The 24,477-nt window shown below is 48.3% G+C and overlaps 1 protein-coding gene across 1 annotated transcript; it reads right to left on the bottom strand.

Annotated features, from left to right (window-relative positions):
- Positions 1-15,361: 15,361 nt before the first annotated feature.
- LOC142256597 (indolethylamine N-methyltransferase-like) lies at positions 15,362-20,283 on the bottom strand. The gene is made up of 4 exons (XM_075328352.1): positions 19,988-20,283; positions 18,491-18,736; positions 17,257-17,464; positions 15,362-15,983 (listed from the first exon to the last, which is right to left on the bottom strand). Exons 2-4 carry the CDS (start codon positions 18,642-18,644, stop codon positions 15,545-15,547), a joined length of 801 nt encoding a protein of 266 aa, XP_075184467.1. The 5' UTR covers positions 18,645-18,736; positions 19,988-20,283; the 3' UTR covers positions 15,362-15,544.
- Between the last annotated feature and the right edge of the window lie 4,194 nt (positions 20,284-24,477).

The raw sequence follows: 24,477 nt of genomic DNA, 5'->3' as shown, positions 1-24,477 counted from the left end.
CTCAGCTAAAGAGGTATTCTAGCCAAAACTAATGTCACCAAAAATATTCAATAACTTCTAGATCAGCGTCAGTTACAGAATATTAGAACTTGGGACCGGTGTCTCTCCTAGTTTTACCCTGGCTGATTGTGGCGTGATAGGGCCACTAGTACAACTTGCGGGTACAATACATGCTCTGTTTCAATGTGTAGGCACAGAGCGGACACTATTGTGATATATTGATGCAATGCACGCATTATTTATTACTATATGAATGCACAATAGGGGCACAATTACCCCACGGGGCACAGAGAGGGCACTATTACTATATGGAGCTACAATGCAGCATAATTACTATATTGAGGTACATTGGGAGTGTTATTACACCATGGAGATATAATAGGGCACTATTAGTATATGGGGTACAGAGGGGGCACTTTTACCATATGAGGCACTAATACTGTATGGAAGCACTGAAGGTGCACTATTACTGTATGGGAGCACAATTACTGAATGTCGGTACACAGGGGGCATTATTCCTGTGTGGTGGCACTATTGCTGTATGTGGGTACAGAGGGGCACTATTACTGTATGTGTGGCGCCCCTGGGGCTTCAGGCGCCCCAGGGTATTACACCTCCTTTAAGGGTTAATATCCATCCCAGGTTGGGAGGGGGTTAACTGCCGGTGCCTTCACAAAACCACACACATAAAATAATAAGGTGCTTCCCACGGGAGGGGGGGGGGGTACTAGGGCAGACAGGGAAGTTGGCCATCGGGAGACATGGGACTTCCCCGGTCACTGGGACAACCACTGAGGGCAGGCGCCGCTTGGGATAGAAGAAGTAGGCGCAACCATCTCACTAGAGCAGACTTTCCCGGGCACAGCTTGGGATAACATCTCGCACAGACAACAGGAGTCGAGTGTTTCTCTTTCTTCGTGGGGCCCGTGGCTTGGAGCTGGAGGCTCAGCCCGAGTTCCAGATAGAAAACGGGGGACACTCCACTATAAAGACTTCCATGGGCACCAGCGGTTACCGCCGAGTATCCTGGATCAGCTGGAGCCCATAGTGGCAAAGACGGGTACTCTGGGGCAGCGCCTGAACTACCAGTGAGTAAAAGATCTGGAACCGCAGCCCCTGCCTCTGCCTCTCATTTGCCGTCGCCCAGTTCTGTGGCGCCAACGGGGACCACTGTCACCCCCGTCTGTCCTCCATCATCCTACCCGGGGTAACCCCTCTCCGCCTGAGGGGAGCGACACCATCCCGGCTGCGACCTTCACCATCAGCCCCGGAGAGCAGCACCCGCAGCGGCGGCCCATCTCTGGCCGCGGACTACAGGTGGTAGCACGATCTAAACAGACCTTCCTCGCCGACACTACCACCCCCATCCTCCATCCCTCCGCTTATCCACTGCCTGCCCTCTCTCCTGTACGCCTCGAGGTCACGAAACTGGGCCAGGCCAGCCCGTGATGATGCAGAGGATCTGCAACCCCTGGCCCGGCGACGAGTTGTGTAAAAACCCCTCGACCCCAGGGTATTACATATGCAGGCACAGAGGGGCAGTATTACTGTATGTGGGTACACAGGGAGCATTATTCCTGTGTGTGGGCACTATTACTGTATGTAGGTACAGAGTGGCACTATTAGTGTATGTAGGTACAGAGGGGCACTATTGCTGTATGTAGGTACACATGCGGCATTATTCCTGTGTGTGGGAACTATTACTGTATGTAGGTACAGAGGGGCACTATTACTGTATGTAGGTACACAGGGGGGATTATTTCTGTGTGTGGGCACTATTACTATATGTAGGTACAGAGGAGCACTATTAGTATATGTGGATACAGAGGGGCACTAATACTGTATGTGGGTACACAGGGGGCATTATTCCTGTGTGTGGCTACTAATACTGTATGTGGGTACAGAGGGGGCATTATTACTGTACGTGGGTACAGAGGGGCATTATTACTGTACGTGGGTACAGAGGACAGAGGGGCACTGTGTGTGGGTACATAGAGACAGTATTAATGTATGTGGGTACACAGGGGGGATTATTCCTGTGTGTGGGTACTATTACTGTATGTGGGTACAGAGGGGCACAATTACTACATGGAGGCACAAAGCAGACACTAATACTATATAGAGGAACAATAGGGGCACTATTACTGTGTGGAGATCTAAAGGAAACATTATTACTGTGTGGAACACAAAACAGAGGTACTAAAACTGTGTAGGGCACATTAATTTTTTAGGGAACTATGCATGGTTACAGCACTATAGAGCTTGTGTATATATGTGAAAAACGCCAAATCAAACATGTCTGTTCGTTACATTCTAAAGAGACCAGTCATGGTCGTAGTCATCATTACGATCTGGGCTGGATGGAAAAGAAAAGGGAAAGTGAAGACCTACAGTTAGACGAGGCGTTCCTTTTTAGGAACCGAATTTTAATGTGTATGGTCTGGAGAATTATTTGGTTAATGGTTGGTGATATTGTTTGTAGTATAGTGGCTTTTGTTAAAGATTGTTCTCTTGTCTGAGGGCCGTTTCACACATCCGGCTTTTCGCCGGATTGACGGATCCGACGCACTCGAGTACAGTGTGAAACAGTACAATGGCAGCGCAACAAGCTCCGGTCATATGCTGTCATGTAACCGGAGCATGAGACCCGGAAGTTGCCGCGCTGCCATTGTACTGTATCACACTGTACTCGAGTGCATCGGATCCGGCAATCCGGTGAAAAGCCGTATGTGTGAAACTGCCCTTATTGGTAATTTTATCTTTGATATCAGGTTTATGAGTAACATGCTGATGGTGGGACCCAGACATAAAAGTAGTCCTAAATCTCTGAGGGCTCTAGTCACTCCTCTGGTTGATCTGGTGTCTCTCTAAACTTATTCTGATCACCCCACAACATTATTAATCACGTTGTCAGTGGTAATGAGCGGGCAACACCATACTTGGGTGCTTGGTACTCGTAACTAGTGATGAGCGAGCACTACCATGTCCGAGTGTTCTGTACTCGTAACTAGTGATGAGCGGGCACTACCATGCTCAGGTGCTCAGTACTCGTAACTAGTGATGAGCGGGCACTACCATGTCCGAGTGTTCTGTACTCGTAACTAGTGATGAGCAGGCACTACCATGCTCAGGTACTTGGTACTCGTAACTAGTGATAAGCGGGCACTACCATGCTCGGGTGCTCAGTACTCGTAACTAGTGATGAGGGAGCACTACCATGCTCGGGTGCTCAGTACTCGTAACTAGTGATGAGCGGGCACTACCATGCTCAGGTGCTCAGTACTCGTAACTAGTGATGAGCGGGCACAACCATGCTCAGGTGCTCAGTACTCGTAACTAGTGATGAGCGGGCACTACCATGTTTGGGTGCTCAGTACTTGTACTTAATGATGAGCGAGTACTACCATGTTCCGGTGCTCAGTACTCGTAACTAGTGATGAGCGAGCACTACCGTGTTCGGTTGCTCTGTACTCGTACTTAGCGATGAGCGAGCACTACCATGCTAGGGTGTTCGGTCCTGGTAACTAGTGATGAGTGAGCACTACCATGCTCGGGTGTTCGGTACTGGTCACTAGTGATGAGCAGGCACTACCATGCTCGGGTACTCGGTATTGGTAACTACTAGTGATGAGCGAGCCTTACCATGCTCAGGTGCTTGGTACTCATAACTTGTGATGAGCGAGCACTACCATGCTCGGGTCTTCAGTAGTGATAACTAGTGATGAGTGGGCACTACAATACTAGGGTGCTCAGTTCTCGTAACTAGTGATGAGCGGGCACTAACATGCTCAGGTGCTCGGTAGTGATAACTAGTGATGAGCAGGGCACTACCATGCTTGGGTGCTCGGTAGTGATAACCAGTGATGAGCAAGCACTATTATGCTCAGGTGCTCAGTACTCGTAATGTAGCGCCCCACGGGGCCTTAGGGTACTCGTCACCGGGCCAGTGGTTTCTTGGGGTATGCTGTGACTGGCCTGACCCGGCTCCGTGGCCCCGTCGGCTACATGAAAAGACAAATGCGAAGGGGGATGGAAGGAGGGCGAAGGGTCCCTGGGAAGCATGTCGTCGGTTGCAATGGCGACTGGGTCTTGGCAGCCGACCCTTCCTGCGACTTTTCCTCTCCTAGGAGCGGTGTTGGATGGGAATGGGGGATGCTTTGCAGCGCCACCTGTGGTGTGCGGCCAGGAATTAGCCGCTGCTGCAGAGTCTCTCTCCGGGGCAGGTGTTGGGTGCAGCCAGGATGATATCGCTCCCCACAGTTGGAGCGGGACTCCGGCAGATTGGTGAGAACGGGGCGGCAGTCCACGGAAGCGCCGGAACGCAGAGCGGCAGCATTTACTCACAGAGTCACCGGGCACGGGTTCCAATTGCTTTTATTCTCTGGTTAAGATGGTATTGCACCCCAGGTGCTGGTCCTTGCTGTCAGAGATTCCGGTCGATCCCGGGCAGGTCAGAGGTCCGGTCCGGTAATCAGTGGGCTTTCTCCTACGTGCACAACTCTGTACTTCGTGGGTCCCCGTGGTCTGAAACGTCTCTCTCACTCTCTGTCTTGGCCCGTATGGCAGGCAGCTTGAACCTCTCTTGGGTCGGACCTCTTTTCCCGTTCCCAGGTTCCCTCTTTGCTGCTGTGCCCCGGACACTAACGTCGGTGAGGTCCTTGTTGGTCCCCTCACCGGGCAGAATTTTATCAGGTGTGCTTGAAGCGTCCTCCTGAACTAGGGCTCTGTACCCTGCTTGTGCTCAGTCCCATGAGTACTCACACTGTACTCTCCCTGGCGACTGTACTCCGTTAGCCCACGATTACTGATACCGGGTCCCGTCCCTCCAGGGGTTACTAGCCCCGGTCTGGCTGGCTCCCCTCTGCAGGAGACTCCTGCAGAGGTGGGTATGATGTTACATTGCAGAGAGTTCTTTTCTGCCTCCCCGAGGGGTGCCTGGCAGAAACCCCTCAGGGAACTGCTCCACAACGTGTCTGCTCTGTCTCTGTCTGACTGGAACTGACTCTACTTCCTGTCTGCTTTGTAACTTACTACTACTCCTGCCCCCTCACCTTTGCAAAGATCCAGATCGTTGTTATGGTGACCTGGAGTTCCCCCAGTGCCTGGGCCTGCTCGGAACTGGCTGAGTCACTTCCTGACTGTGTTTAGATGATCTATGTGAGGTGTGTGTAAATTTACCGGGTTAACCTCTTCCTGCCCCGGAAGGATATAATGATATACCCTGTAGCGACCAGTCTCAGGGGCACTACAGTAAGGGCGGCCTTACACGAGACGATATATCGTGCGATCGAATGAGCGATCGCACCTGCCCCCGTCGTTTGTGCGTCATGGGCAATTCATTGCCCGTGTCGCACAAAGTCGTTAAACCCCCGTCACATGTACTTACCTCTCGAACGACCTCACTGTGGGCGGCGAACAACATCTTCCTGAAGGGGGAGGGAAGTTCGGCGTCACAGCGACGTCACACAGCGGCCGCCCAATAGAAGCGGAGGGGCGGAGATGAGCGGGACGTAACATCCCGCCCACCTCCTTCCTTCCGCATTGCCGGCAGGACGCAGGTAAGCTGTGTTCGTTGTTCCCGGGGTGTCACACGGAGCGATGTGTGCTGCCTCGGGAACAACGAACAACCAGCGCTCAAAAGGAGGAACTGTGGCGCCCCTGACCTGGTCAGGCACCACTGAGTACTGCACCCATGCTGGGACAGTACAATACAGGTAATCCAGAAGGCTGACCGAGGTGTGACTACACAGGCGCATAGTGATCAGGTCTCACACATGTACCTATGAGAGGACCCCTGGGGATCCCAGGAGGGGGAAAAGCCTTCACCTCCACTGCAATAGTGGAGGGGGCCAAAAGCCTCCATCTCCTCTCAAGGGGTGTGGTAAGAGAATCTGGTTGCTAGGTGGCGTAGGCAGGCACAAAAGGGAAAAGAGAAGGAGGAGTAAACAGTCTGCAGCAGAGTGTGGAGGAGTGAGGAGCAGGAAAGTGAAGCTCTGACAGGAGCAGCAGTGAAGGTCCCAGATGTGAGCCGGTTCAGAGCAGAGTCCAGGGAGCTCCGAGGAGAGCTGACCCCTTCCCCTGGGCTGCTGTAGTCTGACAGCGTCCGCGCAGTGGCTACCGACGGGGGAGAACGGTCACCTAGGAGGGCTACCCGAAACCCAGCTCCAGCTAGAGAGAGAGCACAGAGTGGGAAGTAAGGAGACTGCTAGGGAGAACCAGGCCCAAACGGGCGGCAGATCCCGGAGTGGGGATAGATCCACCTTTCCCTGCTAAACCTGCCGGTGTGGGGCCCTCAAAGCCCACACCACAACACCACAAAAGCCGCAGCCACGTAGCCACAGTTAGGGCCCATAGCTCATAGGAGGCAAGCAGCTGGAGTGAGCTGGTCCAGGCCACAAGCAAACGGCAAACGAAGGGGAGTGAGGCTTCAGCAACTTCCCTGGGTGACCCCCATAGGGACTAAAAGTCGGGGTTACCCCAAACCACCAAGGGCTAAGGAAGGCGAGTTGGTAGTCACCATCAGAAGTCAGCCTGAAGGATACCTGGTTCCCGCCTGGTTCATCCCAGCTACGCCCGGGTTACTCACCCTGCCACCTGAAGTGAGTAAAAACCCTGAAAGACATTCTGCCTGTGTGGAGTTATTCTGCGCCTTGTGGTTCTACGCACCTACACAGGGCCCTGGGGCTTGCCTCACTCTCAGGAGGCTATTCCAACTAACTGCACTCACCATCAGCCCCAGGCGTCCCTCAACCTGCAGTGGCGGTCCCTACTGGCCGCAATACTGAGAGTGGCGTCACGACAAGAAGAAGATCTCCTACCTGTGACAGGATCCAGCCGAGTGGAGTCCCTGAAGGTAATGCACCGACACTACACCTGTGGGGCTTCACATCTGGCGTCACGAACAGGATAAGGACTAGACCTGTCCAGACAGGTGACCATGTGCCTGGGCGGTCCGCTTGAAAAATTGGAAGCGCCGCCATATTGCCACCATGAAAAGCGCGCTGAAAAACAACAGCAGCCCGCGCTGGGAGAAGTTACCGCCCACGAAGAGGTGTGGCTACCCAGAGATCCCCTGCAGAGTTCTGACCTCGCAAGTGAAGAGAGCGGAGGCGTCCAGAGACGTCGGGACAGAAAGGGAGCCAGAAGCCTGCTGCTGGAAGAGGCAGAGCAGAAACTGAAGAGCCTGCAACTGGAGGCAGCGACGAGTCCGCTGCTGGGAAATCGTGCAGAAGAAGGCGCAGAGGAAATGGCGTCTGAACGCAGAAACCCAGAACCAGGCTCCGCTGCCTGGTGGTATCGGGAGCTTGCCCAGTTCTGCGACCGACTGGAGACCCGGGTCGTGGAGCAGATCAGAGAAGAACGCATGGAACTTCTGGAGATGGCTGCCGCGGTTCAGGCCTATGAAGGGAGAGCCGCGCGCCGAGCGCCAGACCGAGTGGCAACGACTCAGACCCCGATGCTGCCACCGATGGGTGAGTCCAGTATTACCCCTGCCGGCCCGGATGCCCCGATCCCTGCTGCCACGCCCGCGGTCCCTGAAGAGGCGCCCGGCGCGGCGACGCTGAGCCAGGCCGCAGCCACGCCAGGTGCGGCCCGCCAAACCCAGGCCGCCGCCTTGCTAGGCCCGGCCCGCCGAGACCCCACCGCAGCAGCAACGCTCGTCCGCGCCGCAAGTGAGGTGCTGAACCAGGCCGCAGCCCCGTCAGGTGCGGCCCGCCAAGCTCCGATCGAGGCAGCGACGCCCAGCCCAGCCTGCAAAGACCCCATCGCAGCTGCGACGTCGATCCAAGCTGCGCCAGAAACGCCCATCCAGGCCGCCGCCATGCCAGGCGCGGCCCGCCGAGACAAGATTGCATCACCATTTTCCCCGGCCTGCAAGGCCAGAGCAGACACCGCTCCCCAGTCCAAAGAGGTCCCTGCTGGAAAGCCCACGCTGGGGGAGGACCCCGCATACTGGCAGCTGAAGGCTGACATGGAGGCCAAGTTTCCACAATGGTTGGTGGACCAGTACATACTCCCTCCGCATACCCCCAAGACGACTCCTGCAGCAATCATGCCAAAAAGATCCCTGCCTGGGCCTGCTGAAGAAAGTCCATCCCCAGCACTGCCACCAAAGGAGTGCTTAGAAGAACTAAGGGGGAGGGGAGGCCAGGAAGCTGAGGAGCTGACCCAGGAGCCATCAGCAGTGGATCCATGCCCAGAGCCGGAGATGTTGCCATATTCTCGCTGGGATGAAGAGGAAGATTTATCCAGCAACCTCACCTGGGAGCCTGCCAGCAGTGAAGCAGCCACCCAGCAGAATCAAGCCCGCAAGACACGGCGCCGTAGCCGAAACCAGTTGTCACCTGCTCCGCCATCCCCAGAGCAAAGAGATGACATAACGGCCAGAGACCTAGAAGAAAAACGGTTCCTGAGAAGAGCCAAAGCACAGGTCAGAGGACCCCTTTGTAGAGGAATTGTGGAGGACTTCAGCCTAAAGTCAGGATACGGCTTCATTGTTGCACCTGGTATCAAAGAAGGTATCTTCGTCAATAGAAGAGATGTGAGAGCTCATCTGCCCAGAGGACACCCTGGCAGAAACTTAAAAATGGGAGACTCCGTACAATTTACCCTGCATCAAGGCGAAAGAGGCTGGTACGCGCTAGATGTAGTACCATGTCCCAAAGAAGAAAGGAAAGACAGCGATAAAGAAAGAAAAGACAAAGAACCTACTGACGAGACTACCACAGATGAAGAAAGAGGTCAAGGAAGCAACAGGTGCCGCAGCCCTACAGGCCCAAGCCCTGGTGAAGAGGAGTCTGCATAAGTTAAAGTAAAGCAAGTTACCAGTTTGAAAAGTTTGTTTTGCAACGTTTTACAAGTTTAAGAATGTGCCCACATAAACTGATGTGAGAAATGAACCTTAAGGCTATGAACTGGCTATAGCCACAAACTCTCGCAGTGTAAATAGTTACACCAGAGGGCACCACCACCACCAGAGTCAGCCTGTTTAGGGGCTTGGCTCGTCTGCAACCAGGGGGCCCGTCCGTATATAGGGCCTTGGCTTACCTGCAACCAGAGAGCATGCCTGTTTATGGGGCCTGGCTCTCCACCACAAAGAGGGTACCTGGTCAGCACCAACTGTGGAGGCCGCCTCTACACCCTGCCAGAAGAGGCTGAAGGCGCGGATCCACCAGGCCAGGTATACCCTGAAGACCACCAGCCCATGAAAGCCGCCTCTACATCCTGCCAGAAGTGGCTGAAGGCGCGGCCAACGTGAGAGGGTTTTGGGTGGGTTAACGGACTTGTGGGTGGAGGGTGGTGATGTATGGTACCTGGTGCTTTTAAAAATGTTTTACATGTTTTAATGTTTTATGCATTTTAAAATGTTGTCTTGCAGCCCGAGGACGTGCTGGTGATAACTAAGGGGGAATGTGGCGCCCCTGACCTGGTCAGGCACCACTGAGTACTGCACCCATGCTGGGACAGTACAATACAGGTAATCCAGAAGGCTGACCGAGGTGTGACTACACAGGCGCATAGTGATCAGGTCTCACACATGTACCTATGAGAGGACCCCTGGGGATCCCAGGAGGGGGAAAAGCCTTCACCTCCACTGGAATAGTGGAGGGGGCCAAAAGCCTCCATCTCCTCTCAAGGGGTGTGGTAAGAGAATCTGGTTGCTAGGTGGCGTAGGCAGGCACAAAAGGGAAAAGAGAAGGAGGAGTAAACAGTCTGCAGCAGAGTGTGGAGGAGTGAGGAGCAGGAAAGTGAAGCTCTGACAGGAGCAGCAGTGAAGGTCCCAGATGTGAGCCGGTTCAGAGCAGAGTCCAGGGAGCTCCGAGGAGAGCTGACCCCTTCCCCTGGGCTGCTGTAGTCTGACAGCGTCCGCGCAGTGGCTACCGACGGGGGAGAACGGTCACCTAGGAGGGCTACCCGAAACCCAGCTCCAGCTAGAGAGAGAGCACAGAGTGGGAAGTAAGGAGACTGCTAGGGAGAACCAGGCCCAAACGGGCGGCAGATCCCGGAGTGGGGATAGATCCACCTTTCCCTGCTAAACCTGCCAGTGTGGGGCCCTCAAAGCCCACACCACAACACCACAAAAGCCGCAGCCACGTAGCCACAGTTAGGGCCCATAGCTCACAGGAGGCAAGCAGCTGGAGTGAGCTGGTCCAGGCCACAAGCAAACGGCAAACGAAGGGGAGTGAGGCTTCAGCAACTTCCCTGGGTGACCCCCATAGGGACTAAAAGTCGGGGTTACCCCAAACCACCAAGGGCTAAGGAAGGCGAGTTGGTAGTCACCATCAGAAGTCAGCCTGAAGGATACCTGGTTCCCGCCTGGTTCATCCCAGCTACGCCCGGGTTACTCACCCTGCCACCTGAAGTGAGTAAAAACCCTGAAAGACATTCTGCCTGTGTGGAGTTATTCTGCGCCTTGTGGTTCTACGCACCTACACAGGGCCCTGGGGCTTGCCTCACTCTAAGGAGGCTATTCCAACTAACTGCACTCACCATCAGCCCCAGGCGTCCCTCAACCTGCAGTGGCGGTCCCTACTGGCCGCAATACTGAGAGTGGCGTCACGACAAGAAGAAGATCTCCTACCTGTGACAGGATCCAGCCGAGTGGAGTCCCTGAAGGTAATGCACCGACACTACACCTGTGGGGCTTCACAGAACGACTTTATGAAAATGAACGACGTGTCAACGAGCAACGATAAGGTGAGTATTTTTGCTCGTTCACAGTCGTTCGGAGGTGTCACACGCTACAATATCAATAACAGTGCCGGATGTGCGTCACGGAATCCGTGACCCCGACGACATATCGCCCAATATATCATAGCGTGTGATGCTGCCCTAACTAGCACTACCATGCTCGGGTGCTCGGTACTGGTAACTAGTGATGAATGAGCAGTACCATGCTCGGGTGCTCGGTACTGATAACTACTGATGAGCGGGTTACGAGTACTGAGCACCCGAGCATGGTAGTGCTCACCCATCACTAGTTGGTGTACTTTTTTATATTTGTCCTGTTGGCCAGATAAACTGCCCTGGCGACAACACTTAGGTACGCCGGTGCTCCCTTCAGCATGCAGCGGTCTACCAGAGAGTGTCAATGTGGATGCTTATATTGGGAGGCAGACATGGACACGATGGCATTAGTCAAGGGGGTGATCTGGGATTTCAATAAAATAGGCTAACTGTAGATAAAACATGAAAAAAAAACACAACTTTTTACTTATATATCAATACACAATTGCTTTTCGTAATTCTCATGGGTATCTATAATTCCTTCCCTATTTTGTTCCGGTCTTAGATTATCAGATAATATTTGATATCGCAAAATCTTCAGAACAATGAATAATTCCAGGAGCTGAAAACATTTATGTGAAAGTTTAGATTTTTAAGTATAGTCGTTATATTTGCTTTAAGATAAAATCTGGCGTTCTCCAAGTATTGTGCAATCGGCTACAAGTTAAAACTCCCAGTCCGAAGTTTGTTCCCAGTCTGCTGCCAAATTTTCTATCCCTGCTGGCAAAGTAATAAGAAATCATTGTTGAACTTTTGAAAGAGAGAAAGCTGCAAATATCGAATATAAAGATCAAAAATGTATTTGAATTTTCACTTTTATTATTTATCAAAGAGATCAGGGAGGAAATAAATTGATATAATGCAACGTCCTCAGGATCGAACTCAATGAACACCCAAAGCTTCCCTCAAAGACGTGTCTTTCAGCTGCCCAAATATGCAGTGCTGCCATTTTCCTGCTGTCACAACTACGGTACTTTGCACCTATCGGTCTAGTCAGTGGCAGCACATTCCCCGACTTGGCACTGATACTGCACATGTGGGAAAAGCTTCCATATATCAGGACTGTGCTCTTCCTGACTGAGCCCTCGTGAACTAGACCATCCAAATGTGCCCCCTCCCAGCATGGCACCTGTGGCACCCTGTGCCTGAGTAGCCATAAATAATAGCTGCATGTGAATTTCAATATGTATAACATGTATTGTCAGCTTTAATGAGATTTGGTTTTCTCTTCTGTTCACCACATACACACATTTGCCTACACTCCCTTACTGGGGCTGTTCACCACCTACACACATTTGCCCACACTCTCTAACTGGGGCTGTTTACCACACACACACGCACACACACACACACACACTTGCCCACACTCCCTTACTGGGGCTGTTCACCTGAGCTGATAGCAAAGCTTGTGTATGCGCCCTAGAAGAAGAAAGGGGAGGAGCTTGTGTGTGCACCCTAGAAGGAGAAAGGGGAGGAGCTTGTGTGTGGACCCTAGAAGGAGAAAGGGGGGGAGCTTGTGTGCACGCGTCCTTGAGGAGAAAGAGGAGGACCTTACTTGTGAGGAAAATCAGAGAATGGCAGTTGAAGTTGGTGTGAGGTGAAGTGAGGAGTGTAATATGGAGATGGTCCTGTCCTGAGGAAACTGTTGAAACCTCTGGAGGGGCCAGCTACAAATTAGCAGGGTATCAGTCCCTAGGCCACCTGGACTTTCAAGGTCAGTGGCAAACTGAGAGACTGCTATTAGCCTTTTCATAAGGAGCAGTGAAATTGCCAAGGAGCTCAGCGATATGATTGAGTCTGGAAACTTCTAGAAGAAACGGTGAGTTTTCCCTCAGGATTTGATTCGCAGCTTGCTGGAAGGGATCAAAGATCCTGAGTTTTCTTGTCTTGAGAATCCCAGGATTTCAAGATACCTTTTCCCAGGTAGGGAAGTAGCGGCAGGAGGAATACACGACCACCACACACCAGAGAAACCGAACTCTCATTGGGGCAGGTCAGACCAACATCATTGTAAACGCTGTAAGGAATGTTCTGGAATGTTCTGCAGAGCTTCAGTAACAGGTAGAAGCTCCCTTTCCTGTTTATGGCTGAATTATTCTCTTCTGCGCCATCACTACCTAAACACATCCCCAGGAACCAGCCCTAGTTGGGGGGGCAAAGGGATAACCCTCTGGTACTGTGCATCATCACCTAACTCCTGAGGACCTTCAGCAGTGCCCGGCCATACCACAGCCGAACATCCCAACTGGCATCACAAACTCTTTATTTATTTTATTTTTATCTCGCCCTTTTCAATATTATTTTTAACCCCCATCACAAAAGCATGTCGCACGCACCCTGTACGGCCCCATCACCACTCGGATCCACCACCGTTGCATCAGTGGTCTACTGGGGCCGCAACACATCAATGGATGACTTTCCCCATCACCACATGTGTAGATCCACAACCTAAACTGCCAACAGGTGGGTGATGTATGGCAGTGACGTCACACTCTGCCCATAATGTCAGTTACTGGCCTCTGATTGGTCAATGGCTTGTACTGTATAGTGATTGCGGTGCAGAGAGCTGGCGGTTCTCTACACAGCAATACATTTCAGCTGAATATGCATCCAAGGACACATATTCATCTGAAAACGATGCTGACATTAGCAGGCCCCTTGATAACACGGGCTCAGTAGCGAATGCACCCTTTACAACCTCAATTGTTACACCCCTGCTCTCTACAATACTGGTTGGTAAAACTGTAAAGATGTCATAGTCATTTCTCTATCTTTGAAGACTAGTGACAGGTTCAGGACTAGAGTCACTCATTACCATCTTAGGCTCTATATTTAAACATAGTTTCATTTCCTTTGGGACTTAATTTAATGTCAGTTTTGTTGCCAGCAGCTCCCAGCAGAGGATTTCAGCTGCAGCTGCTTTGTAGCCCCTTCAGGTATACATAGAGATGTTTCCCAGCAGTCCTTGCTGAAGATACAAATCCATTTGTTCTCTGGCCACCTTGGTGGAAGGTCCTGTTGAGGAGAGTTCCAAAAATTGGACTTTACCTTTTTTTGTTGCTGTATTCCCGTTTGTGTTACATTTCCTTATGTTATATTAGTGCAGTCGTGGGACTAGCGTCTCCAACCTGCCAACACACTAGCCAGGGCATCTTCAGGGTTTCTCAGGGTCTTAGGTTCCTGCTCAGCGACAGTGGAGGAAATTGTATAGGGCCTGGCTAGGAGAGTAGGGACAGCTGTAGGTGAGGATAGGAGGTGTCCCACCTAACCCCCTCACTGGAGCTAGGGCTCACAGTTGTAATTGTGTCCCCCGCTCTTACCCCATACTTATTGTATTTTTTCAGTGAGTCAGGTTTCCTATAGATCTGAACGCACAAGCCATGCTTGTCATACTCGGCATCGTGACAAAAGATCAATTGACTGAGCTCCTTAATAAAATTAAATCGCCGCTCTCACGTCCTGTTGATCAACTCTTACATGAGCTGTCGGGGGTAGAGAAAAGGCGGCGGAGATTATGCTCGGGGCGTCACAACCTCACATGAACCCTGGGAGTGTGAGCACCGACATCACTGGAACTGTGCACGCACAGGAAGTGAGTATTTAATATTATTATTATTATTTTTTATTATAGCGCTATTAATTCCTGGGCGCTTTACAAGTGAGAAAGGGTATACATAAAACAATCATTAACAGTACAAAACAGACTGGTAAAGGAGGATAGAGGACCCTGCCCGTGAGGGCTCACAGTCTACAGGGAATGGGTGAGGGTACAATAGGTAAGGACAGAGCTGGTTGCACAGTGGTGTACTGGACTGAGGGCTATTGTAGGTTGTAGGCTTGATGGAAGAGGTGGCTCTTTAGGTTCCTCTTGAAGTTTTTCCCGATAGGAGAGAGTCTGATATGCTGGGGTAGAGCGTTCCAGAGTATGGGGGATGCACGGGAGAAATCTTGTACGCGATTGTGGGAAGAGGAGATAAGAGGGGAGTAGAGAAGGAGATCTTGTGAGGATCTGAGGTTGCATGCAGGTAGGTACCGGGAGACTAGGTCACAGATGTATGGAGGAGACAGGTTGTGCATGGCTTTGTAGGTTATGGTTAGTGTTTTCAACTGAAGTCTTTGGGCAATGGGAAGCCAGTGAAGGGATTGGCAGTGTGGTGAGGCTGGGGAATAGCGAGGGGAGAGGTGGATTAAGCGGGCCACAGAGTTCAGGATAGATTGGAGGGGTGCAAGAGTGTTGGAAGGGAGGCCACAGAGCAGGAGGTTGCAGTAGTCGAGGCGGGAGATGAGGAGGGCATGTATTAATGTTTTTGCTGATTCTTGGTTAAGGAAGGCACATATCCAGGAGATACTTATGAGTTGTAGTTGGCATGAGGTGAAGAGGGCTTGGATGTATAAGCTGTTTTTTTAATGGCACCAAACATGGGGAATAAGAGATGGTTTTGCTAGTCGTAGAAACCCCATTTAATCCTATGTGTAAAGTCTTTTCAATGAGGTCCGAAAGAAAACAACAATTATCCAAAAACATCCTATTAGCGTTATGAGAAAAAAAAACACTTTACAATTATTAAGGTTATAAAGTATTTTATTGATTTTCAGATTTATTGATGTAAAATTAGAGATTTTCTTTTACTTCTACATTTTAGTTCTAAATATCACATGTGCATGCAAGAATCCAAAGCGTAGTGCTGCTGCCCCCTACTGGTACCAGAGCAGTAATACATGCGCTCTTCCCAGTATTATTCTGTCACCGTATTATTTACACATCTTTGACTTTTTTAGCCAGGATGAAGATGCCAGAGGTGTGATTGCAGATATCAAACATGGGCTTATCAAATTCTCGAGGGAGAACTTCCAAGTCTTCGATGACAAATCCTGAATCTGTTATGACTTTTCTAAGGAATTGATCGCTTAGGTTAATGAGGGAGAATTGCTTGTTTCCGCATCGGAATATGGTGCTCCCTAATATGCTACCAATTATCAGGTGACCCCCCACTTTCAGCAAGGAAGAGAGATTTTTTATAACATTGCCGTAACCAGCTTCATCTTTGCTGGCACATTCAAGGCAGCCTACGGTCAGGACACAATCGGCTTTGGGTAAGACGAGTGGGTGAAGCGGATTGCTATTGGTCACGTCACATGGCACCACTCTTTTCAGGGTCTTCCTCAGTTTATCTTCCTTTTCAGCTATTTTTCCACTAAAACAGAAATTCATAGTATTATCATGGATTATAATTGATTTTATAATTTTATCCCTTTAATTTAAAGGGAACAAATCAGGATGATTTTACTGAATCAAATTTTTGGTATGGCTGTGTAGATAAAAATATAATGATAAAAATGACATTAGTCTTGTAGCAATCCGATGTTCCAGTGCTGAGAAATCGAGCTTTGAAGCCACATGCAAATTAGCTTGGATGTAAATTGACACGCCCCCAGGTTACTTTGCATATAGCTTCACAGCTTGATTTCTTAGCACTGGCACATCAGATTGCTACAAGACAGGTGTCATTTTTATTATTATATTTGGATCTATACAGCCATACCAATAGTTTCTATAGTAAAATCATCCTGGTAGCTTCCCTTTAAAGAGGTATTCCTATCTATGAAAATCTATGAACCCGCATGTGCCATTTTTAAAATTTTTGAAGAATACCCTAACAAAAGTGAAGTAATTTAAAAAAAAAAGTGCAAATGGTGAATTCCATAGATTTAAAGGGGTATTCCCATCTCCAAGATCCTATCCCAATATGTAGTAGGTGTAATAATAAGAATATTAGGAAATACCTCCAATTAGAAATGTAGCATAGTTCTGATATAGCCATGTCTCTTAGCTCATGTGCAGGGCATTACAGTAGCTTAGGTATCCAACGTTACAGCCATGCATACAGTGACAGTTAGTTAATTGGTAGTGGTCGTAACCATGGATACCTAAGGTTCTGCAATGCCCTGCACATGAGGTAAGTGACAAAGCTAATCAGGAGAAATTTACTACATTTCTAATTGGAGGTATTTACAAATATTATTATTATTACAACTACAACATATTGGGATAGGATCTTGGAGATGGGAATACTCCTTTAAATCTATGCGATTCACCATTTCCAATTTTTTTTAATTTCTTCACTTTTGTTAGGGTATACTTCCAAAATTTAAAAACATGGCACATACGGGTTCATAGATTTTGCACAAAATAATAAATAATAATAAAAAAAAATCACTGGAGTAAATTTACAAAAAAATAATTTGCAACTTTTAAAATAGTCAGAAATAAAGAACTGACCCCAAACACCTGGATTACAAAAAAAAAAGCCCACAATGGTGAACAGAGAAAAAACAAATGGGAATATAGACTTGAAAAATGGCTGAAGAATTTGATGCCAACCTCCCCAAAAACAGCCTTAAAAATGGAAACAAAAAATGCAATAATGAGCGGAGCCCTATGTGTATATCTGAAGGTTAAGCTCTTACCTGCGGCCTTCTAAGTCACAGACTAGGTTTAGAGAAGGCGTCCAGTCAAACAATCCAGGTTCGTTCTTTCTCCATTTCTCCAGATATTCCCTGTTCCGATCTGTAAAATCTGCGGCGGTAATTTCCTTGAAGGCCTCACATGCGGAGAATTCCTGGTAAATGGCCGGACCAGGGCCGATGTCAATCAGCATGTCACCTTTTACACCCCCTATTAAAATAGAACACATAGAGGCAACGCAACAATACATCAACATTCCGACCCCTTAAAGATCCCAATCTTACATAGATAGATGGCTGGATAGCTGGATAGATAAATGATGGACTAATAGATAGATAGATAATAGATAAAAGAAATGGATAGATAGATAAATGATGGATAGATAGATAATAAATAAATAGATAGATAGATAGATGGAGAGAAAGATGGATAGATAGATAGAGGGATAGATAGATAGATAGATGGAGAAAAAGATGGATAGATAATAAATAAATAGATAGATAGATAGATGGAGAGAAAGATGGATGGATGAATAGATGGATAGATAGATAGATGGAGAGAAAGATGGATGGATGGATGGATGAATAGATGGATAGATAGATAGATAGATAGATAGATAGATAGAGGGAGAGAAAGGTGGATGGTTGGATGGATGGATAGATGGATAGAGAGAAGGATAGATAGCTAGAAGGATGGATAGCTAAAAGGATGGATAGATAAATAGATAGATAGATAGATAAAAGGATGGCTACATAGATAGATAGATACATAGATAGATAGATAGATAGAAAGGTAGATGGATGATGGATAAATGGGTAGATGGATATATAGATTGATTGATGGATATACAGTATATATAATAGATAGATAGCTGGATGGATAGATAAATGATGGACTAATAAATACATAGATAATAGGTGGATGGATCGATAGATGAATAGATAGAAGGATGGATAGATAAATGATGGATATATAGATAGGTAGATAGATATATAGATAGATATATAGATAGATATATAGATATATAGATAGATAGATAGATAGATAGATAGATAGATATAGATAGATAGATAGATAGATAGATAGATAGATAGATAGATAGATAGATAGATAGATATATAGATAGATAGGTGGGTGGATGGGTAGACAGATAAATGATGGATAGATCTTTATTATAGATAGATACAATCAATTATATATTAATCTGTGAATTATTAGATTTGTTCTCATAGTTACCTGATGTGAAGGTTTTGTGCAGCTTTTTCAGGATGAAGTCCAGATATCCGTCCTTAATGAAGACTCCATTCACAGCCCCATAATATGTATCTAGATAAATCTGGGGATCAAAATTATCTTGGTAGACCTTTGGGCCAGTGAATGTAGTTGCCATCTTTGCTGTGACAGTTGCCCACAGTCCTGTGAATGTGACACCAAACGTGTCCAGATCCTTTTATAGTTTCCTTCTGTGCTGCTCCCATTCAGCTGTTAATAAGTAGACACATTGGGACACATTTTGGCACTTGATTGTTTCATTTTATAAGTAAAACGACCCACAAGCAATCACAGAGGGGGATCCATCATGTATCCATGCAATATGATGGCTAATCCTTGGTATTGGCTGCCAATGATGAATGATTGGGATAGCTACCTGATCTGTGGATGAGTGATACCCAGCTATGGGCTCCCTGATCTCTCATTTGTAGGGTGCAGATGGCTTTAAGCCTTAGGAGAGCAGAGGTTGGCACAGGATGTCAGTGACCTGGCACGCTTCTCCTTGGAGAAGACTTGGCCAGTGATCTTGATGAGGCCATGGCAAGAGAAAGAATATGGGCAGTTTGTGTAATTTGGGAAACAATGGGTAATAGTTGATGATGATATGTGAAAAGTGAAATGTATCAGCTTTGCAAACTTTCCAGAAGGATTAAACTTTGCAATGGACGTATGAATCAAGCCACTTACAAGGTTTTCCTGGAAAAACAGTTGCTTCCTTCTGCTCAGGCAATGTTCCCCAACTCTGACGACTGTTTTTTTCTAGCAGGACAATGCGCCATGCCACACAGCTAGGTCAATCAATGTGTGGATGGAGGACCACATCAAAACCCTGTCATGGCCAGCCCAATCTCCAGACCTAAACCCCATTGAAAACCTCTGGAATGTAACCAAGAGGAAGATGGATAGCCACAAGCCATCAAACAAAGAAGAACTGCTTACATTTTTGCACCAGGAGTGGCATAAGGTCACCCAAAAGCAGTGTAAAAGACTGGTGGAAAGCAGCCAAGACGCATGAAAGCTGGGATTTAACATCATGGTTATGCCACAAAATAATGATTTCTGAATCTTCCTGAGATAAAACATTATTAGTATTGTTGTTTCTAAATGATTATGGACTTGTTTTCTTTGCATTATAGATCTGAAAGCAATGCATTGTTCTGTTATTTTGACCATTTCTCACTTTCAGAAAATAAATACAAAATTTATTGCTTGGAAATTCAGAGACGACGTCAGTAGTTTATAGAATAAAGAACAATTTACATTTTACTCAAAAATATAAAGAGAAAAATCAGAAAAACTGATAGTTTTGCATTGGTCCCTTAATTTTTGCCAGGGCGGTGGTTATATATATATATATATATATATATATATATATATATACACATATATATACAGTATATATGTGACGCCCTGGACTAGCCAGGTAGCGACAGATAGTAAATGGTAGAAATTTCAGCTCACCCATATGCAGTCTTCAAGGCAAAGGTGGATGCCCGCAGTTCCCGGACAGGCCCGTAATTCAGAGATGTAGAAAAGAAGCCTATGGGACTCAGCACCAATGTGGTAATAATAAAACTTGGAACTTTATTCGGAATTTTTTTAAAAGAAAAGTACACAGGTCATCCAAAAAAAATCCCATGCGATTTGCCAAGCGGCTTTGCGCGTTTCGGACAAACAAGGGGAAATTAAAACCAGTCCTTAGTCATAAGCCATGGTATGTGAGAGGCAAAAGGTATATATAGCACTACAAGTATGGAAAAGAGGAGAAGCAAGCCAGGAAAACAGGAAGGGAGTTCACCTGAGAAAATGCAAATGAAAGAAGGAAGAAAATGGTATAGGAGACAGAATAAGTTAACCCTTTGGGCACCGTATATAGCAAAATATGTAATAATAAATGATATGTGAATATAACCACGAAAGGGGTGTGTGTATATATATGTACACACACACGTGCATATATATCACAAGTATATTTATATAATGCCATCAAGTTTAGCAGCATATATAAAAAAAAAACAAAAAAAAACGATGTGGGTGAATGTGACAATGTTGGGTTAAAAACATAGGTACATCAGTTTGATACTTATGATTCAATTATATTTCAGAATAAATGTGTATAAGTTTAACACCCAATGCCATCAAGTTTAGCAGCATATATATATATAAAAAAAAAAAAACACCATGTAAAACACATGAAAGTCATACAATGTATCGTAAATCAGACCGATAATTGAGTCCTTTAGGGTGTCTGGTGTCCAAACGCAAAATCCACTTTGCCTCAGTGTACAAGAGTTCTTGGAACCAGTCCCCTCCCCTAGGTGGCCTGTTCACTCGCTCAATACCAACAACGTTCATCATGGTGAAGTCTCCATTATGGAAATCCAGAAAATGTCTGGTAGGACCAGATATAGATCTCTTATATCTTGGAGGATCTGAGGGGGATGAAACAGATGGAATATTAGTGTGTTCAGATATTCATCTTTTTAAGGGTCTGGAAGTACATCCGACATAATTCTTGGAACATGCTCCACATGACGTATCTATAGGGATAAGCCGGTCTCCAATGTGAAACTTCCCTTACCAACTGTACCTAAAATAACGACACAGACTACGACTTTATTGCACGAATGGCCACAGCTTTATTTAACAGTATATATGTACCCAAACTCGTGGCTCCACATGCCACCCATTGATAACACATAACCTGTACATAGATACTTATTCTCCACAAACCACACCTGATAGATCTGTCCGAGAGGCCAACCATCATTCCTATCCCCCGGCTGTAACCTCCAACCGGCCCAGAGGACCACCTCGGCCGTGACCAACCGACCCGAGGTGTGGGGTAATAACGTTCCATCGTTAATTACCCCTCCCCAGAACCTGCAGGACCTCCGCCCACAAGTTCCCATCCAAACCGAAGCCAGTCCCCCTGAGTGGCTTCATACCAACAAACCGACTGTCGGTACTCCCAACCTCTCTGAACGGACCTATCACGCCGCTGTGACAACAAAAAACTTTTTCTTTCTTTTTTTTTTGTTTTTTCTTTATTATTATTTTTTTTTCTTTATCTTATTATCTATTCATCATTTTTTTTTTTTTTTTTAATATATACATTATTACAGGGCGGGCGGGTGGGACACACTGATTGTATGACAAAAGAGGCAGTGACCTATGCACAGCCCCCTTTATACCCCCTGCAACACCCCACCCCTTCCAGTCTATCCCCTAATCCCCTTTGCCGTTTCTCCCACCAATCCAAAAGCCCCATATACAACCTTCTAGCCATATACCTTAACCCTTTCCTACCCTGAACCCTCCCGATCGTCATGGGGCCTGTTCACCCCTATGGGGCTCACTGGCCATCTTGACGTATCTTTAGGGATAAGCCGGTCTCCAATGTAAAACTTCCCCTTACCAACTGTACCTAAAATAACGACACAGACTACGACTTTATTGCACGAATGGCCACAGCTTTATTTAACAGTATATATGTACCCAAACTCGTGGCTCCACATGCCACCCATTGATAACACATAACCTGTAGATATATACTTATTCTCCACAAACCACACCTGATAGATCCGTCCGAGAGGCCAACCATCATTCCTATCCCCCGGCCGTAACCTCCAACCGGCCCCAGAGGACCACCTCGGCCGTGACCAACCGACCCGAGGTGTGGGGTAATAACGTTCCATTGTTAATTACCCCTCCCCAGAACCTGCAGGACCTCCGCCCACAAGTTCCCATCCAAACCGAAGCCAGTCCCCCTGAGTGGCTTCATACCAACAAACCGACTGTCGGTACTCCCAACCTCTCTGAACGGACCTATCACCCCGCCACAGACCGGCCAAGTGACACCTTACATGGCCCAGGCCCTCCACACCCCCATTGCTTGCTCTAAGCCATCCCACAAACCCAACATCCACAAATCCAAACCTATGTCCGTGAGATGGACCCCATCTCGCCTCAAACACTGCTCGGTGGACTCCTCCAGCTCTCTATGTCGGTCCACCAATTCCCATTTCGCGCTACGAACCTGCCAATTGCCCGGTTCAATTTTTTACCCGGGCCCTGTTAATTCAATCCACCGACCTCGCGAAACGCCACTGTCTCCGGCTATGATATCGGACTCTACAATCAAATACTAGGGAACGCCTTCCACAAATGCAACAAGTCAAACTTGACATCCCTTTCCAACTCTCTCGCCGCCCTCACTCCAAGGACCTTCCTTCCCACATGCAGAATTAACACATCCGGTTCCCGATCAATACGGCTATAATACGCCACCTCAGGGCGAGCTCTCCCCCAGGTCATGCCCCGAATTCCAAGCCATTTCAGACGGACTTCCGTCATCGCCACTCCGAGTTGGCGACCGTCCTGACAAACATCCGTCCGCAAAGCTCCCCACCATCTCCCAATCCGCCAAATCCAATCCTCACTCAGCCCCCACCTAGCGGCTTCATTCGCTGCCCCAATCCGGAAGGAGTGCGACCCGTAATCCCTTGGCCCCTCCCCCACCCGTACTCAAGCCGTCTGCAGCACTGCGATAAATTGGAATCGCTATAAAGCGGATCCATCCACATGCCTAAGGAAAACACCAGGGTAACCAACCCGCACCTTCAAAACTCTGTCACCTGTACCACCAGGCATAGCTGGTGCCCTGGAAATTCAAACAACACCACCAGGTGTCCACGGCCCACTTGATCCGCCTTTGAAAACCGTAGCCGGCATTCCACTTTATCCATCCCAAGTCTCACATCCTCCATCAACAGTCCGCCTACAGCTTGCCTAGCCGGGCTAACCAATTCTCTAATGCGAAAGGCCCCAAAGAACGCCAATACAACGGCAACCGTGAACAAGGCTCGTTCATAAGGAGACGAGCATATATCCCCCCAAACACCCCACCAAACGAACCAACAATGGGAACGTTATAGGCCGCCTTGTGTCCAGCGACTGCTTTCGAAAACCCCTCATTGCCTGCCGCTCCAGAAAATCCTTTTGTCGCGTCCCGAACCCCATTCATTTTTTAAACAAGAAAGCCCACGCCGCCAACTCGTAACCTATAACCGAAACAGACCGACCTGCTGAAAATTCCACTAAACAACGACCAAACCCCCAACACTCGTCCCATGTAACCAGGCTCCATAAAATCCGCCTTCACCAACTCCACCCATTCCTGCCACACCGACCGGTATCGGCAACAAGTAGCCTTGGCCCCCGATCTCCTAATTCCCTCAAATGCTACACAGACGCCAGGTCCCACAGTCCTTCCGGGCATAGTTCTCCATCCTCGTCTGCTCCCGGCACCAGTCGCCGGAACCTGTGAAACTGAAACCGAGATAGCACATAAGCCACCTCCTTTTGAACCCCGGGCACATACCGCGCCACCACACAAATGTTTAGCGCCAAGCAACACAACACCAGATGCCTCAAGTACCCCACTGTAAGGGGTGGACGGACCCCTAGTGTGGAGAAGACGTTTTTCCCCCCCTGAAGACGCCACAGGAGTATGGTGGCACATTGTACCATGTTATGTGTTATGTACGGTTCTTTCCCCCCCCCCCCTAGGTGCCAGTGTAGTGAGTGGTTCCCCTGGTAACAGTGACAGGGAAGGAAGGGGCAGGGCAGCCTAGGAGGGAAGAGAAGGGGGGTTGGGCTCTGAATGCAGGGCAGTGTGCTGTGAGATGTAACATGGGAGTGAGCTGAGGAGAAGTGCCGGGGCAGAGTGCAGGAGTGGGTGCTGTGGCAGTGGAGCGAAGAAGTTGGAGCTAATCCGGAGCCGGTAGTGAGTACTGGAGCCGTCCCCTAGTTCAATACAAATCCCTGGGAAAGGGCTGGACTAAAATCGGGATAGGAGTACCACTGCTAGGGGGATAACAATTGGCCCCTGCAGGCAAAGGAAAGTGCCCGTAGAGGAAAAGGAAACCGTTTTTGTAGAAGAGGGCTTG

Source organism: Anomaloglossus baeobatrachus, chromosome 11 (assembly GCF_048569485.1).
Source record: "Anomaloglossus baeobatrachus isolate aAnoBae1 chromosome 11, aAnoBae1.hap1, whole genome shotgun sequence".
Classification (NCBI taxonomy): Eukaryota; Metazoa; Chordata; class Amphibia; order Anura; family Aromobatidae; genus Anomaloglossus; species Anomaloglossus baeobatrachus.
Note: the sequence above shows the minus strand (reverse complement) of the source record. Positions and strands in the feature narration are given on the sequence as shown.

Excerpts from the sequence above, each read along its gene's own strand:
- LOC142256597 (XM_075328352.1), bottom strand. The coding sequence starts at position 18,644 with ATGGCAACTACATTCACTGGCCCAAAGGTCTACCAAGATAATTTTGAT. Across the intron at positions 17,465-18,490 it reads GCACAAAACCTTCACATCAG|GGGGTGTAAAAGGTGACATG; the intron begins GTAACTATGAGA and ends CTATTTTAATAG. Across the intron at positions 15,984-17,256 it reads TGTGACTTAGAAGGCCGCAG|TGGAAAAATAGCTGAAAAGG; the intron begins GTAAGAGCTTAA and ends TTTCTGTTTTAG.